The sequence below is a fragment of the Anomalospiza imberbis genome, unplaced genomic scaffold (assembly GCF_031753505.1).
Source record: "Anomalospiza imberbis isolate Cuckoo-Finch-1a 21T00152 unplaced genomic scaffold, ASM3175350v1 scaffold_314, whole genome shotgun sequence".
Taxonomy (NCBI): domain Eukaryota; kingdom Metazoa; phylum Chordata; class Aves; order Passeriformes; family Viduidae; genus Anomalospiza; species Anomalospiza imberbis.
Window position 1 is genome coordinate 6,119 of NW_027099935.1, and position 14,051 is coordinate 20,169.

At 58.6% G+C, this 14,051-nt stretch overlaps 1 protein-coding gene across 1 annotated transcript in view; it reads right to left on the minus strand.

Annotated features, from left to right (window-relative positions):
- Positions 1-826: 826 nt before the first annotated feature.
- Positions 827-14,051, minus strand: part of LOC137466605 (protein Wiz-like) — a gene marked incomplete at its 5' end in the record, with an annotated part of 40,459 nt that continues 27,234 nt past the window's right edge. Inside the window, 6 exon segments of the mRNA XM_068178284.1 lie at positions 827-1,169; positions 3,468-3,523; positions 3,525-3,661; positions 5,273-5,671; positions 7,068-7,556; positions 11,755-12,312. Coding sequence (XP_068034385.1) covers positions 1,016-1,169; positions 3,468-3,523; positions 3,525-3,661; positions 5,273-5,671; positions 7,068-7,556; positions 11,755-12,312 — 1,793 coding nt within the window.

The window sequence follows — 14,051 nt, forward strand, 5'->3', positions numbered from 1 at the left end:
TCCCGGATCCGCGCGGGATTCCGGGAACGCCGAGGAGCCGAGCGGGAACGCTGAGGATCCGCGCGGAATCGCGGGAACGTCCAAGGATCCACGCGGAATCGCGGGAACGTCCAAGGATCCGCGCGGAATCGCGGGAACGCCGGGGATCCGTGCGGGAACGTCCAAGGATCCACGCGGAATCGCGGGAACGCCGAGGATCCGTGCGGGAACGCCGAGGATCCGCGCGGAATCGTGGGAACGTCCAAGGATCCACGCGGAATCACGGGAATGACGAGGATCCGTGCGGAATCGCGGGGAACGTCCGAGGATCCACGTGGAATCGCGGGAACGTCCAAGGATCCACGCGGAATCGCGGGAACGTCCAAGGATCCACGCGGAATCATGGGAGCGTCCAAGGATCCACGCGGAATCATGGGAACGCCGGGGATCCGTGCGGGAACGCCGAGGATCCGCATGGGAACGCCGAGGATCCACGCGGAATCGCGGGAATGACGAGGATCCACGCGGAATTGCGGGAACGTCCAAGGATCCACGCGGAATCGCGGGAACGTCCAAGGATCCACGCGGAATCGCGGGAACACCGAGGATCCGCGCGGGAACGCCGAGGATCTGCGCGGAATCGCAGGAACGTCCAAGGATCTGTGTGGAATCGCGGGAACGCTGAGGATCCGCGTAGAATTCCGGGAACGCCGAGGATCCGCGCGGGATCGCGGGAACGCTGAGGATCCGCGCGGGAACGCCGAGGATCTGCGTGGAACCGCAGGAACGTCCAAGGATCCGCGCGGAATCGCGGGAACGCCGAGGATCCGTGTAGTGCTTGTGGGTGCCCCGCCCGGGGCCGGCGCCGCCGCTCCCGGAATCCGCCCGCGCCGGGAGATCCCGCCGGAATTCCCGGGGATCTTGGGCTGGTTTTGTGGGGGTCGTCGTCGTCGGTTTTTTGTCGTCGCCGTCGTCGCTTTTGGTGTTTTCCTTCTCTTTTCCCCTCCCCGGGATTCGGGGGCGGGAAAAGAAAAACTCAGGGAGCCTCAGCCAGGGCCGGCGGCTCCGGGGGGGCCTCGCTCCGGCACGGATCCGCCTTGGAAAAATTCATCTCCAGGATGTGGCGCTGGAGGTGCCGCACCCACTCCTCCTGGATGGACAGCGGGCCCTGGAACTCCACCTCGCAGAACCTGCCGGGCGGCACGACCCGGCTTTCAGCCGGAGCTCCCGGAACCCCGGAGGGACTCCCCGGACCCCGGCAGCGATTCCCCAATTCCGGGAGGGAGTCCCCAATTTCGGGAGGAATTCTCCAATTTCGGGAGGAATTCCCCAATTTAGGGAGGAATTCTCCAATTTCGGGAGGGAGTCCCCAATTTCGGGAGGAATTCTCCAATTTCGGGAGGAATTCCCCAATTTCGGGAGGAAGTCCCAGAATTCAGGAGGAATTCCCCAATTTCGGGAGGGACTCCCCAGATCCCGGCAGCGATTCCCCAATTCCGGGAGGGAGTCCCCTATTTCGGGAGGAATTCTCCAATTTCAAGAGGAATTCCCCAATTTCGGGAGGGACTCCCCAGATCCCGGCAGCAATTCCCAGATTTCGGGAGGAATTCCCCAATTTCGGGAGGAATTCTCCAATTTCGGGAGGAATTCCCCGATTTCGGGAGAAATTCCCCAATTTCGGGAGGAATTCCCCAATTTCGTGAGGAAGTCCCCGGATCCCGGCAGCAATTCCCCAATTCCGGGAGGGACTCCCCGGATCCCGGCCTGAATTCCCCAATTTCGGGAGGAATTCCCCAATTTCGGGAGGAATTCCCCAATTCCGGGAGGAATTCCCCAATTTCGGGAGGGACTCCCCGGATCCCGGCAGCAATTCCCCAATTTCGGGAGGAAGTCCCCAGATCCCGGCAGAAATTCCCCAATTTCAGGAGGAATTCCCCGATTTCGGGAGGGAGTCCCAGAATTCAGGAGGAATTCCCCAATTTCGGGAGGAATTCCCCAATTTCAGGAGGAATTCCCCAATTTCAGGAGGAATTACCAGATTTCAGGAGGAATTCCCAGATTTCAGGAGGAATTCCCCAATTTCGGGAACAATTCCCAGATTTCAGGAGGAACTCCCCAATTTCGGGAGGAAGTCCCAGAATTCAGGAGGAATTCCCCAATTTCGGGAGGAATTCTCCAATTTCAAGAGGAATTCGCCAGTTTCGGGAGGGAGTCCCCGGATCCCAGCAGGAATTCCCCAATTTCAGGAGGAATTCCCCAATTTCGGGAGGAATTCTCAGAATTCGGGAGGGATTCTCCAATTTCGGGAGGAATTCCCCAATTTCGGGAGAAATTCCCCAATTTCGGGAGGAATTCCCCAATTTCGTGAGGAAGTCCCCGGATCCCGGCAGCAATTCCCCAATTCCGGGAGGGACTCCCCGGATCCCGGCCTGAATTCCCCAATTTCGGGAGGAATTCCCCAATTTCGGGAGGAATTCCCCAATTTCGGGAGTATTCCCAGAATTCGGGAGGAATTCCCCAAATTCGGGAGCAATTCCCAGAATTTGGGAGGAATTCCCCAATTTCGGGAGGAATTCCCAGATTTCAGGAGGAATTCCCCAAATTCGGGAGCAATTCCCAGAATTCGGGAGGAATTCCCCAATTTCGGGAGGAATTCCCAGAATTCAGGAGGAATTCCCCAATTTCGGGAGCAATTCCCAGATTTCAGGAGGAATTCCCCAATTTCGGGAGCAATTCCCAGATTTCGGGAGGAATTCCCCAATTTCGGGAGGAATTCCCCAATTTCGGGAGGAAGTCCCAGAATTCGGGAGGAATTCCCCAATTTCGGGAGGGAGTCCCCGGATCCCGGCAGGAATTCCCCAATTTCGGGAGGAATTCCCAGATTTCGGGAGGAATTCCCCAATTTCGGGAGGAATTCCCCAATTTCGGGAGGGACTCCCCGGATCCCGGCAGGAATTCCCCAATTTCGGGAGGAATTCCCAGAATTCAGGAGGAATTCCCCAATTTCAAGAGGAATTCCCCAATTTCAGGAGGGAGTCCCCGGATCCCAGCAGGAATTCCCCAATTTCGGGAGGAATTCCCCGATTTTGGCAGGAATTCCCCGATTTCGGGAGGGATCCCCAGATTCTGGGGAGGAAGCCCCAAGAAAATGGGGTTGGGGGAAGAGGGAAAGGGAGGAAATCCCAAAAAAAAATGCGACGGGAGAGGAGGGAAAGGAGGGGAAAGCAGGAAAAGGGGGGAAAAGCCCTCAAAAAATGGGACGGGCGGGGAGAGAAAGAGCGGAAAACTGAGGAAAAGGGTTTGGAAAACAGCCAAAAATAGGGATAGGCCGGGGGAAAGGGGGGAAACGCAGGAAAAGGCGGGGAGAAGAGCCAAGGACAGGGAGGGGAGAGCGGGGAAAACCGGGAAAAACGCCCGGGAGAAGGCTGGGAATTTGGGCAAAGCCGCCAAAATCCCGGGGGAGCGTTCCCAATCCCGATTTTTCCCACCTGCACTTGAGGGTGTAGATGTTCCCCACGAACTTGACCAGCGAGGTCTGCGGCGGGGCGCGGCACCAGCGCGGGCACCGGGCGCACGCGCGGCGGCGGCCGCGGCTCCGGAAGCTTCCGCGGGAAGTCGGCGCCGCCCTCGGCGTCCCGGGGCGGCGGCGGCTCCAGGGGTCGCGCCTGGCGCCGCTCGAACTCTGGGAAGGGCGGGAATTCGGGAATGGGAGGGCGGAGACGGGGGAGGGGGGAAGGACTGGGTGGGCGCCGGTCACGGCTCTGGTGGCGTTTCCGGACCCCAGGCCCGACCCCAATTCCCCAGTCCTGACCCCAATTCCCCAAATTCCCCAATCCTGACCCCAATTCCCCAATCCTGACCCCAATTCCCCAATCCTGACCCCAATTCCCCAAATTCCCCAATCCTGACCCCAATTCCCCAATCCTGACCCCAATTCCCCAAATTCCCCAATCCTGACCCCAATTCCCCAATCCTGACCCCAATTCCCCAATCCTGACCCCAATTCCCCAAATTCCCCAATCCTGACCCCAATTCCCCAATCCTGACCCCAATTCCTCAGTCCTGACCCCAATTCCCCAAATTCCCCAATTCTGACCCCAATTCCCCAGTCCTGACCCCAATTCCCCAAATTCCCCAATTCTGACCCCAATTCCCCAATCCTGACCCCAATTCCCCAAATTCCCCAATCCCGACCCCAATTCCCCAGTCCTGACCCCAATTCCCCAAATTCCCCAATCCTGACCCCAATTCCCCAATCCTGACCCCAATTCCCCACCCCAGACCCCACATTTCCTCACCCCAAACCCCACATTTCCCATTTTCCCCACCCCAATCCCCACATTTCCCATCCCAAACCCCACATTTCCCAACCCCAAACCCCACATTTCCCATTTTCCCCCACCCCAAACCCCATTTTCCTCACCACAAACCCCACATTTCCCATTTTTCCCACCCCAGACCCCACATTTCCCATCCCAAACCCCACATTTCTCAACTCCAAACTCCAACATTTCCCATTTTCCCCACCCCAAACCCCACATTTCCCAACCCCAAACCCCACATTCCCCATCCCAAACTCCAACATTTCCCATTTTCCCCACCCCAAACCCCACATTTTCCATTTTCCCCACCCCAAACCCCACATTTCCCATTTCCCCCACCCCAAACCCCACATTTCCCAACCCCAAACCCCACATTTCCCATTTCCCCCACCCCAAACCCCACATTTCCCACCCCAAACCCCACATTTCCCATTTTCCCCACCCCAGACCCCACATTACCCGTTTTCCCCCACCCCAAACCCCATTTTCCTCACCACAAACCCCACATTTTCCATTTCCCCCGCCCCAAACCCCATTTTCCCCAACCCAAACCCCACATTTCCCAACTCCAAACCCCACATTTCCCATTTTCCTCACCCCAAACCCCACATTTCCCATTTTCCCCACCCCAGACCCCACATTTCCCATTTTCCCCACCCCAGACCCCACATTTCCCATCCCAAACCCCACATTTCTCAACTCCAAACCCCACATTTCCCATTTCCCCCACCCCAAACCCCACATTTCCCAACCCCAAACCCCACATTTCCCATTTTCCTCACCCCAAACCCCACATTTCCCATTTTCCCTCACCCCAGACCCCACATTTCCCATTTCCCCCACCCCAAACCCCATTTTCCCCACCCCAAACCCCACATTTCCCATTTCCCCCACCCCAAACCCCATTTTCCCCACCCCAGACCCCACATTTCCCCCACCCCGATGCCCGCAGCGCCCGCCGCAGCACTCACTGCTGAAGTTGCCCCTCTGCTCCTCCACCTTGACCAGCCCCAGGGGCGAGCCCAGCGCCCGCTCGGCGCCGTCGGGGCCCTTGGCGCAGTCGCCGAGCGCCGCCTCGGCCGCCAGCCCGCCCTTGGGCAGGAAGGGCACGGCCAGGGCGCCGCGGGGCTCCCGGGGGTGCGCCGAGCTCCGGAACTTCTTGGAGAAGGGCCGGCCGCCCTGGATGTAGCTGCGGTAGGCGCCGGCCTTGTGGGGCCGGTGCCGGATCCACTCGCGCAGCGTCTCGATGGGTGAGCCGTTCACGCACCACTCGGTGACGCCGAACTGCCGCAGGTGCGCCCGGGCGTGGCTGGCCAGGGCCTTCCTGTTCTCGAAGTACAGCCCGCAGAGCTCGCAGCAGGCTTCTGCTGCTGGGAAACACGGGAAAACGGGGTTAAAATGGGGGAAAACGGGAAAAAACGGGGTTAAAATGGGGAAAAAAAGGGAAAAAATGGGATAAAAACGGGATTAAAAACAGAGAAAATGGGGTATGGGCACTGCTGAAGGTGGCGCAGGCTGGCCAGAGCCCTCCTGTTCTCAAAGTACAGCCCGCAGAGCTCGCAGCAGGCTTCTGCTGCTGGGAAACACGGGAAAACGGGGTTAAAATGGGGGAAAACGGGAAAAAACGGGGTTAAAATGGGGAAAAATGGGAAAAAATGGGATAAAAAACACCCAAAAAATGGGATAAAAATGGAGAAAATGGGGTATGGGCACTGCTGAAGGTGGCACAGGCTGGCCAGGGCCCTCCTGTTCTCGAAGTACAGCCCGCAGAGCTCGCAGCAGGCTTCTGCTGCTGGGAAACACGGGAAAACGGGGTTAAAATGGGGGAAAATGGGAAAAAATGGGATAAAAATGGGATTAAAAACGGAGAAAATGGGGTATGGGCACTGCTGAATGTGGCGCAGGCTGGCCAGAGCCTTCCTGTTCTCAAAGTACAGCCCGCAGAGCTCGCAGCAGGGAGAACGTGGAAAAATGGGAAAAAAAGGGGAAAATGGGGTTAAAATAGGGGAAAATGGGGAAAAATGGGAAAAAACACCCAAAAAATGGGATTAAAAACGGAGAAAATGGGGTATGGGCACTGCTGAAGGTGGCGCAGGCTGGCCAGAGCCTTCCTGTTCTCAAAGTACAGCCCGCAGAGCTCGCAGCAGGGAGAACATGGAAAAATGGGAAAAAAAGGGGAAAATGGGGTTAAAATAGGGGAAAAATGGGAAAAAAATGGGAAAAAATGGAAAAAAAAATGGGAAAGAACGGGAAAGAATGGGAAAGAACGTGAGCTCCATCCGATGCCAAAAACATCACAAAAAGTATCCAAAAGACATCACAAAATCATCCCAACAACCCCAAAATCCCCAAAACCACCCCAAAATCGCCGGGCACTCACAGGCCTTGTCATGCAGGGCCTTGGCCTTGAAGCCCAGCTCGAAGGCTTTGTGCTTGGCCTCGCCGTGGCACCCCAAAACCACCCCAAAATCACCCCAAAATCCCCAAAACCACCCCAAAACCACCCCAAAACCACCCCAAAACCACCCCAAAAATCCCCAAAATCGCCGGGCACTCACAGGCCTTGTCGTGCAGGGCCTTGGCCTTGAAGCCCAGCTCGAAGGCTTTGTGCTTGGCCTCGCCGTGGCACCCCAAAACCATCCCAAAATCACCCCAAAATCCCCAAAACCACCCCAAAACCACCCCAAAACCACCCCAAAATCCCCAAAACCACCCCAAAACCACCCCAAAACCACCCCAAAATCCCCAAAATCGCCGGGCACTCACAGGCCTTGTCATGCAGGGCCTTGGCCTTGAAGCCCAGCTCGAAGGCTTTGTGCTTGGCCTCGCCGTGCCCGCCCAGCCTCTCCTCGCCCAGCGGCCTCTTGGCGGCCAGGAAGGCGCCGGCGTTCTTGGAGCCCAGCGGCGCCAGGGCCAGCCCCGAGCCCGGCTTGCCCAGGGCCAGCCCCGGCGGCAGCGCCTTGCCCGGAGCCGGCCCCGGCGGCGGGGGTTTGGGCTCCATGCCGTCCTCGCCCGGCCCGGCGGCGCCCGGCTCCAGCCCCGGCGGCGCCGGCGGCTCCTTCTTGATGAGGCAGGGTTTGGATTTCTTCCTGAGGATCTCGCGGAGCGTGTCGATGGGGGAGCCGTTCACCGACCACTCGGTCACGCCCATCTGGCGCAGGTGCGAGCGCGCGTGGCTCGAGAGCCCCTTGCGGTTCTCAAAGAACTCCCCGCAGAACTCGCAGCGGATGTCGCGCACCGGGTCCGCCCGGGAGGCTGCCGGGAGAAATTCTGGGATGAGGGAGGGAAGGGAACCCCTGGGATGGGATCTGGGGTCCCTAAATCCCCAGGATGAGCCCCAAGCCAGCAGATGTCGCGCACCGGGTCCGCCCGGGAGGCTGGAGGGGGAAATTCTGGGATCAGCGAGGGAAGGGAACCCCTGGGATGGGATTTTAGAGCCCCAAAATCCCCGGGATGAGCCCCAGGCCAGCCCCGGAGGCTGGAGGGGGAGATTTTGGGATCAGCGAGGGAAGGGAACCCCTGGGATGGGATCTGGGGTCCCAAAATCCCTGGGATGAGCCCCAAGCCATCCTGGGAGGCTGGAAGGGGGAAAATTCTGGGATCAGGGAGGGAAGGGAACCCCTGGGATGGGATCTGGGTCCCTAAATCCCTGGCAGGAGCTCAGAGCGTCCCAAAACCTCGGGGATGTCGCGCACCCGGGTCCACCCGGGAGGCTGCCGGGGGAGAAATTCTGGGATGAGGGAGGGAAGGGAACCCCTGGGATGGGATCTGGGGTCCCAAAATCCCCGGGATGAGCCCCAAGCCAGCGGATGTCGCGCACCCGGGTCCGCTCGGGAGGCTGGAGGGGGAAATTCAGGGATCAGGGAGGGAAGGAAGCCCCTGGGATGGGATCTGGGGTCCCTAAATCCCCAGGATGAGCTCAGAGCGTCCCAAAACCTCGGGGATGTCGCGCACCCGGGTCCGCCCGGGAGGCTGGAGGGAGAAATTCTGGGATCAGGGAGGGAAGGGAACCCCTGGGATGGGATCTGGGGTCCCAAAATCCCCGGGATGAGCCCCAGGCCAGCGGATGTCGCGCACCCGGGTCCGACCAGGAGGCTGGAGGGGGAGAAATTCTGGGATCAGGGAGGGAAGGAACCCCTGGGATGGGATCTGGGGTCCCTAAATCCCCGGGATGAGCCCCAAGTCATCCTGGGAGGCTGGAAGGGGGAAAATTCTGGGATGAGGGAGGGAAGGGAACCCCGGGGATGGGATCTGGGGTCCCTAAATCCCTTGGATGAGCCCCAAGCCAGCCTGGGAGGCTGGAGGGTGAGAAATTCAGGGATCAGGGAGGGAAGGGAACCCCGGGGATGGCATTTTAGAGCCCCAAAATCCCCGGGATGAGCCCCAGGCCAGCGGATGTCGCGCACCCGGGTCCGCCCGGGAGGCTGGAGGGGGAAATTCTGGGATGAGGGAGGGAAGGGAACCCCTGGGATGGGATCTGGGGTCCCAAAATCCCTGGCAGGAGCTCAGAGCGTCCCAAAACCTCGGGGATGTCGCGCACCCGGGTCCGCCCGGGAGGCTGGAGGGGAAGAAATTCTGGGATGAGGGAGGGAAGGGAACCCCTGGGATGGGATCTGGGGTCCCAAAATCCCTGGGATGAGCTCAGAGCGTCCCAAAACCTCGGGGATGTCGCGCACCCGGGTCCGCCCGGGAGGCTGCCGGGGGAGAAATTCTGGGATCAGGGAGGGAAGGGAACCCCTGGGATGGGATCTGGGTCCCAAAATCCCCGGGATGAGCCCCAAGCCAGCCCGGGAGGCTGGAAGGGAGAGATTCTGGGATGAGAGAGGGAAGGGAACCCCTGGGATGGGATTTTAGAGCCCCAAAATCCCCGGGATGAGCCCCAGGCCAGCCCGGGAGGCTGGAAGGGGGAAATTCTGGGATCAGGGAGGGAAGGAACCCCTGGGATGGGCTCAGAGTGTCCCAAAATCCCCCCTGGGATGGGATTTCAGCCCTTCCTCAGGATGGGATTTTAGAGCCCCAAAATCCCTGGGATGGATCCCTCAACACCCCAAATCCCTGGGATGGATCCCTGAACACCCCAGATCCCTGGGATGGATCCAACCCCTCCAAATCCCTGGGATGGATCCCAGCTCCCCAAAACCCTGGGATGGATCCCAGCTCCCCAAATGCCTGGGATGGATCCAACCCCCCCAAATCCCTGGGATGGATCCCTGAGCACCCCAAATCCCTGGGATGGATCCCAGCTCCTCAAATCCCTGGGATGGATCCCTGGGATGGATCCCTGGGATGGATCCCCGAACACCCCAAATCCCTGGGATGGATCCCAGCTCCCCAAATCCCTGGGATGGATCCCTGAACACCCCAAATCCCTGGGATGGATCCCAGCTCCTCAAATCCCTGGGATGGATCCCTGGGATGGATCCCAGCTCCCCAAATCCCTGGGATGGATCCCTGAACCCCCCAAATCCCTGGGATGGATCCAACCCCCCCCAAATCCCTGGGATGGATCCCTGGGATGGATCCCAGCTCCCCAAATCCCTGGGATGGATCCCAGCACCCCAAATCCCTGGGATGGATCCCAGCTCCCCAAATCCCTGGGATGGATCCCTGAGCACCCCAAATCCCTGGGATGGATCCCAGCTCCCCAAATCCCTGGGATGGATCCCTGGGATGGATCCCTGAGCACCCCAAATCCCTGGGATGGATCCCAGCTCCCCAAATCCCTGGGATGGATCCCTGGGATGGATCCCAGCTCCCCAAATCCCTGGGATGGATCCAACCCCCCCAAATCCCTGGGATGGATCCAAACCCCCCCAAATCCCTGGGATGGATCCCAGCTCCCCAAATCCCTGGGATGGATCCCTGAACACCCCAAATCCCTGGGATGGATCCCAGCTCCTCAAATCCCTGGGATGGATCCCTGGGATGGATCCCAGCTCCCCAAATCCCTGGGATGGATCCAAACCCCCCCAAATCCCTGGGATGGATCCCTGGGATGGATCCAACCCCCCCAAATCCCTGGGATGGATCCCTGAACACCCCAAATCCCTGGGATGGATCCCAGCTCCCCAAATCCCTGGGATGGATCCCAGCTCCCCAAATCCCTGGGATGGATCCAAACCCCCCCAAATCCCTGGGATGGATCCCAGCTCCCCAAATCCCTGGGATGGATCCCTGAACACCCCAAATCCCTGGGATGGATCCCAGCTCCTCAAATCCCTGGGATGGATCCCTGGGATGGATCCCAGCTCCCCAAATCCCTGGGATGGATCCCAGCTCCCCAAATCCCTGGGATGGATCCCTGGGATGGATCCCAGCTCCCCAAATCCCTGGGATGGATCCAACCCCCCCAAATCCCTGGGATGGATCCAAACCCCCCAAATCCCTGGGATGGATCCCAGCTCCCCAAATCCCTGGGATGGATCCCTGAACACCCCAAATCCCTGGGATGGATCCCAGCTCCTCAAATCCCTGGGATGGATCCCTGAACACCCCAAATCCCTGGGATGGATCCAACCCCCCCAAATCCCTGGGATGGATCCCAGCTCCTCAAATCCCTGGGATGGATCCCTGGGATGGATCCCAGCTCCCCAAATCCCTGGGATGGATCCAAACCCCCCCAAATCCCTGGGATGGATCCCTGGGATGGATCCAACCCCCCCAAATCCCTGGGATGGATCCCTGAACACCCCCAAATCCCTGGGATGGATCCCAGCTCCCCAAATCCCTGGGATGGATCTCAGCTCCCCAAATCCCTGGGATGGATCCCAGCTCCCCAAATCCCTGGGATGGATCCAAACCCCCCCAAATCCCTGGGATGGATCCCAGCTCCCCAAATCCCTGGGATGGATCCCTGAACACCCCAAATCCCTGGGATGGATCCCAGCTCCTCAAATCCCTGGGATGGATCCCTGGGATGGATCCCAGCTCCTCAAATCCCTGGGATGGATCCCTGAACACCCCAAATTCCTGGGATGGATCCAACCCCCCCAAATCCCTGGGATGGATCCCTGAACACCCCAAATCCCTGGGATGGATCCCAGCTCCTCAAATCCCTGGGATGGATCCCTGGGATGGATCCCAGCTCCCCAAATCCCTGGGATGGATCCAAACCCCCCCAAATCCCTGGGATGGATCCCTGAGCACCCCAAATCCCTGGGATGGATCCAACCCCCCCAAATCCCTGGGATGGATCCAAACCCCCCCAAATCCCTGGGATGGATCCCAGCTCCCCAAATCCCTGGGATGGATCCCTGAACACCCCAAATCCCTGGGATGGATCCCAGCTCCTCAAATCCCTGGGATGGATCCCAGCTCCTCAAATCCCTGGGATGGATCCCTGGGATGGATCCCAGCTCCCCAAATCCCTGGGATGGATCCCTGAACACCCCAAATTCCTGGGATGGATCCCTGAACCCCCCAAATCCCCGCGACAAGCCCCAGAACCACTCACAGAGGTTGAGCGGCGCCATCTCCTCGTGCGCCGCCCAGGCCGGGTCCGGCGGCGCCGGCGCCTCCCCGGGATGGATCCCGGCTCCTCCTCCTCCTCCTCCTCCTCCTCCCACGGCCGCCCCGGCCATCAGCTCCCGCTTGATCTCCACCCTGAGCTGGTCCTGCTTGAGCTTCTTGTGCAGGGATGGCGCCGAGAGCCCCGGGAACATCTTCCTGGCCGTGGGCGGCGGCGAGGCCGCGCCGGGGGCCGGCCCCGGGGGGCTGAGCGGCGCCGGCACCTTCTTGCCCAGCCCGGGCAGGTGCAGCTCCGGCGGCGGCCGCGGCGGCTCCAGCGGGGCCAGCCCGCCCAGCAGGCTCTTGGCCAGGGGCTTGGGGTGTCCCGAGCGGCGGCGGGTGAGGATCTCGCGGAGCGTGTCGATGGGGGAGCCGTTCACGTACCACTCGGTCACGCCCATCTGGCGCAGGTGCGAGCGCGCGTGGCTCGAGAGCCCCTTGCGGTTCTCAAAGAACTCCCCGCAGAACTCGCAGCGGATGTCGCGGCACGGCTCGGAGCCCGAGGCTGGGGGAGGCGGGGAAATGGGAGAGAAGGGGTTAAAAGGAGCTGGTGGGGTTTGGGGGATGAGGGGATTCACAGGGCAGCGAGGCTGGGAACACGGGAAAATGGGATGGAAGGGGTTAAATGGGATGGAAGGGGTTAAAAGGAGCTGGTGGGGTTTGGGATTGAGGGGATTCCCCAGGGTTTGAGGCTGGGAACACGGGAAAATGGGATGGAAGGGGTTAAATGGGATGGAAGGGGTTAAAAGGAGCTGGTGGGGTTTGGGATTGAGGGGATTACCCGTGTTCGAGGCTGGGAACACGGGAAAATGGGAGAGAAGGGGTTAAACGGAGCTGGTGGGGGATTAGGGATGAGGGGATTCACAGGGCAGCGAGGCTGGAAACACGGGAAAATGGGATGGAAGGGGTTAAATGGGAGGGAAGGGGTTAAAAGGAGCTGGTGGGGTTTGGGATTGAGGGGATTCCCCAGGGTTTGAGGCTGGGAACACGGGAAAATGGGATGGAAGGGGTTAAATGGGAGGGAAGGGGTTAAATGGGAGGGAAGGGGTTAAATGGGATGGAAGGGGTTAAATGGGAGGGAAGGGGTTAAAAGGGATGGAAGGGGTTAAATGGGAGGGAAGGGGTTAAAAGGAGCTGGTGGGGGATTAGGGATGAGGGAATTCCCCAGGATTTGAGGCTGGGAACACGGGAAAATGGGATGGAAGGGGTTAAAAGGGATGGAAGGGGTTAAAAGGGATGGAAGGGGTTAAATGGGATGGAAGGGGTTAAACGGGATGGAAGGGGTTAAATGGGATGGAAGGGGTTTAAACGGGATGGAAGGGGTTAAATGGGATGGAAGGGGTTAAAAGGGATGGAAGGGGTTAAATGGGAGGGAAGGGGTTTAAAAGGGATGGAAGGGGTTAAATGGGATAGAAGGGGTTAAATGGGATGGAAGGGGTTAAATGGGAGGGAAGGGGTTAAATGGGAGAGAAGGGGTTAAATGGGAGGGAAGGGGTTAAATGGGAGGGAAGGGGTTAAATGGGAGAGAAGGGGTTAAATGGGAGGGAAGGGGTTAAATGGGATGGAAGGGGTTAAAAGGGATGGAAGGGGTTAAAAGGGATGGAAGGGGTTAAATGGGATGGAAGGGGTTAAAAGGGAGGGAAGGGGTTAAAAGGGATGGAAGGGGTTAAATGGGATGGAAGGGGTTAAATGGGATGGAAGGGGTTAAATGGGATGGAAGGGGTTAAAAGGGATGGAAAGGGTTAAAAGGAGCTGGTGGGGTTTTGGGATGAGGGAATTCCCAGAAAACGAAGTTGAGGCTCCCCAGGAATTCTCCGCAGAACTCGCAGCGGATGGAGCAGAAAAAAAAACTAAAAAATCCCATAAACCCCAAAAAAACCCCCAAAAAATCCAACAAAACCCCAAAAACCAAAAAACCCAAAAAATCCAACAAAACCCCAATAAAAACCCCAAAAAATCCCACTGAACCCCAAAAAAAACCCCAAAAAATCCCACTGAACCCCAAAAAAACCCCAAAAAATCCAATAAAACCCCAATAAAACCCCCAAAAAATCCCACTGAACCCCAAAAAAAACCCCAAAAAATCCAATAAAACCCCAAAAAAAACCCCAAAAAATCCCACTGAACCCCAAAAAAAACCCCAAAAAATCCCATAAACCCCAATAAAAACCCCATACCAGCCCACTGAACCCCAAAATATCCAATAAACCCCAATAAAAACCCCAAAAAAAATCCCATAAACCC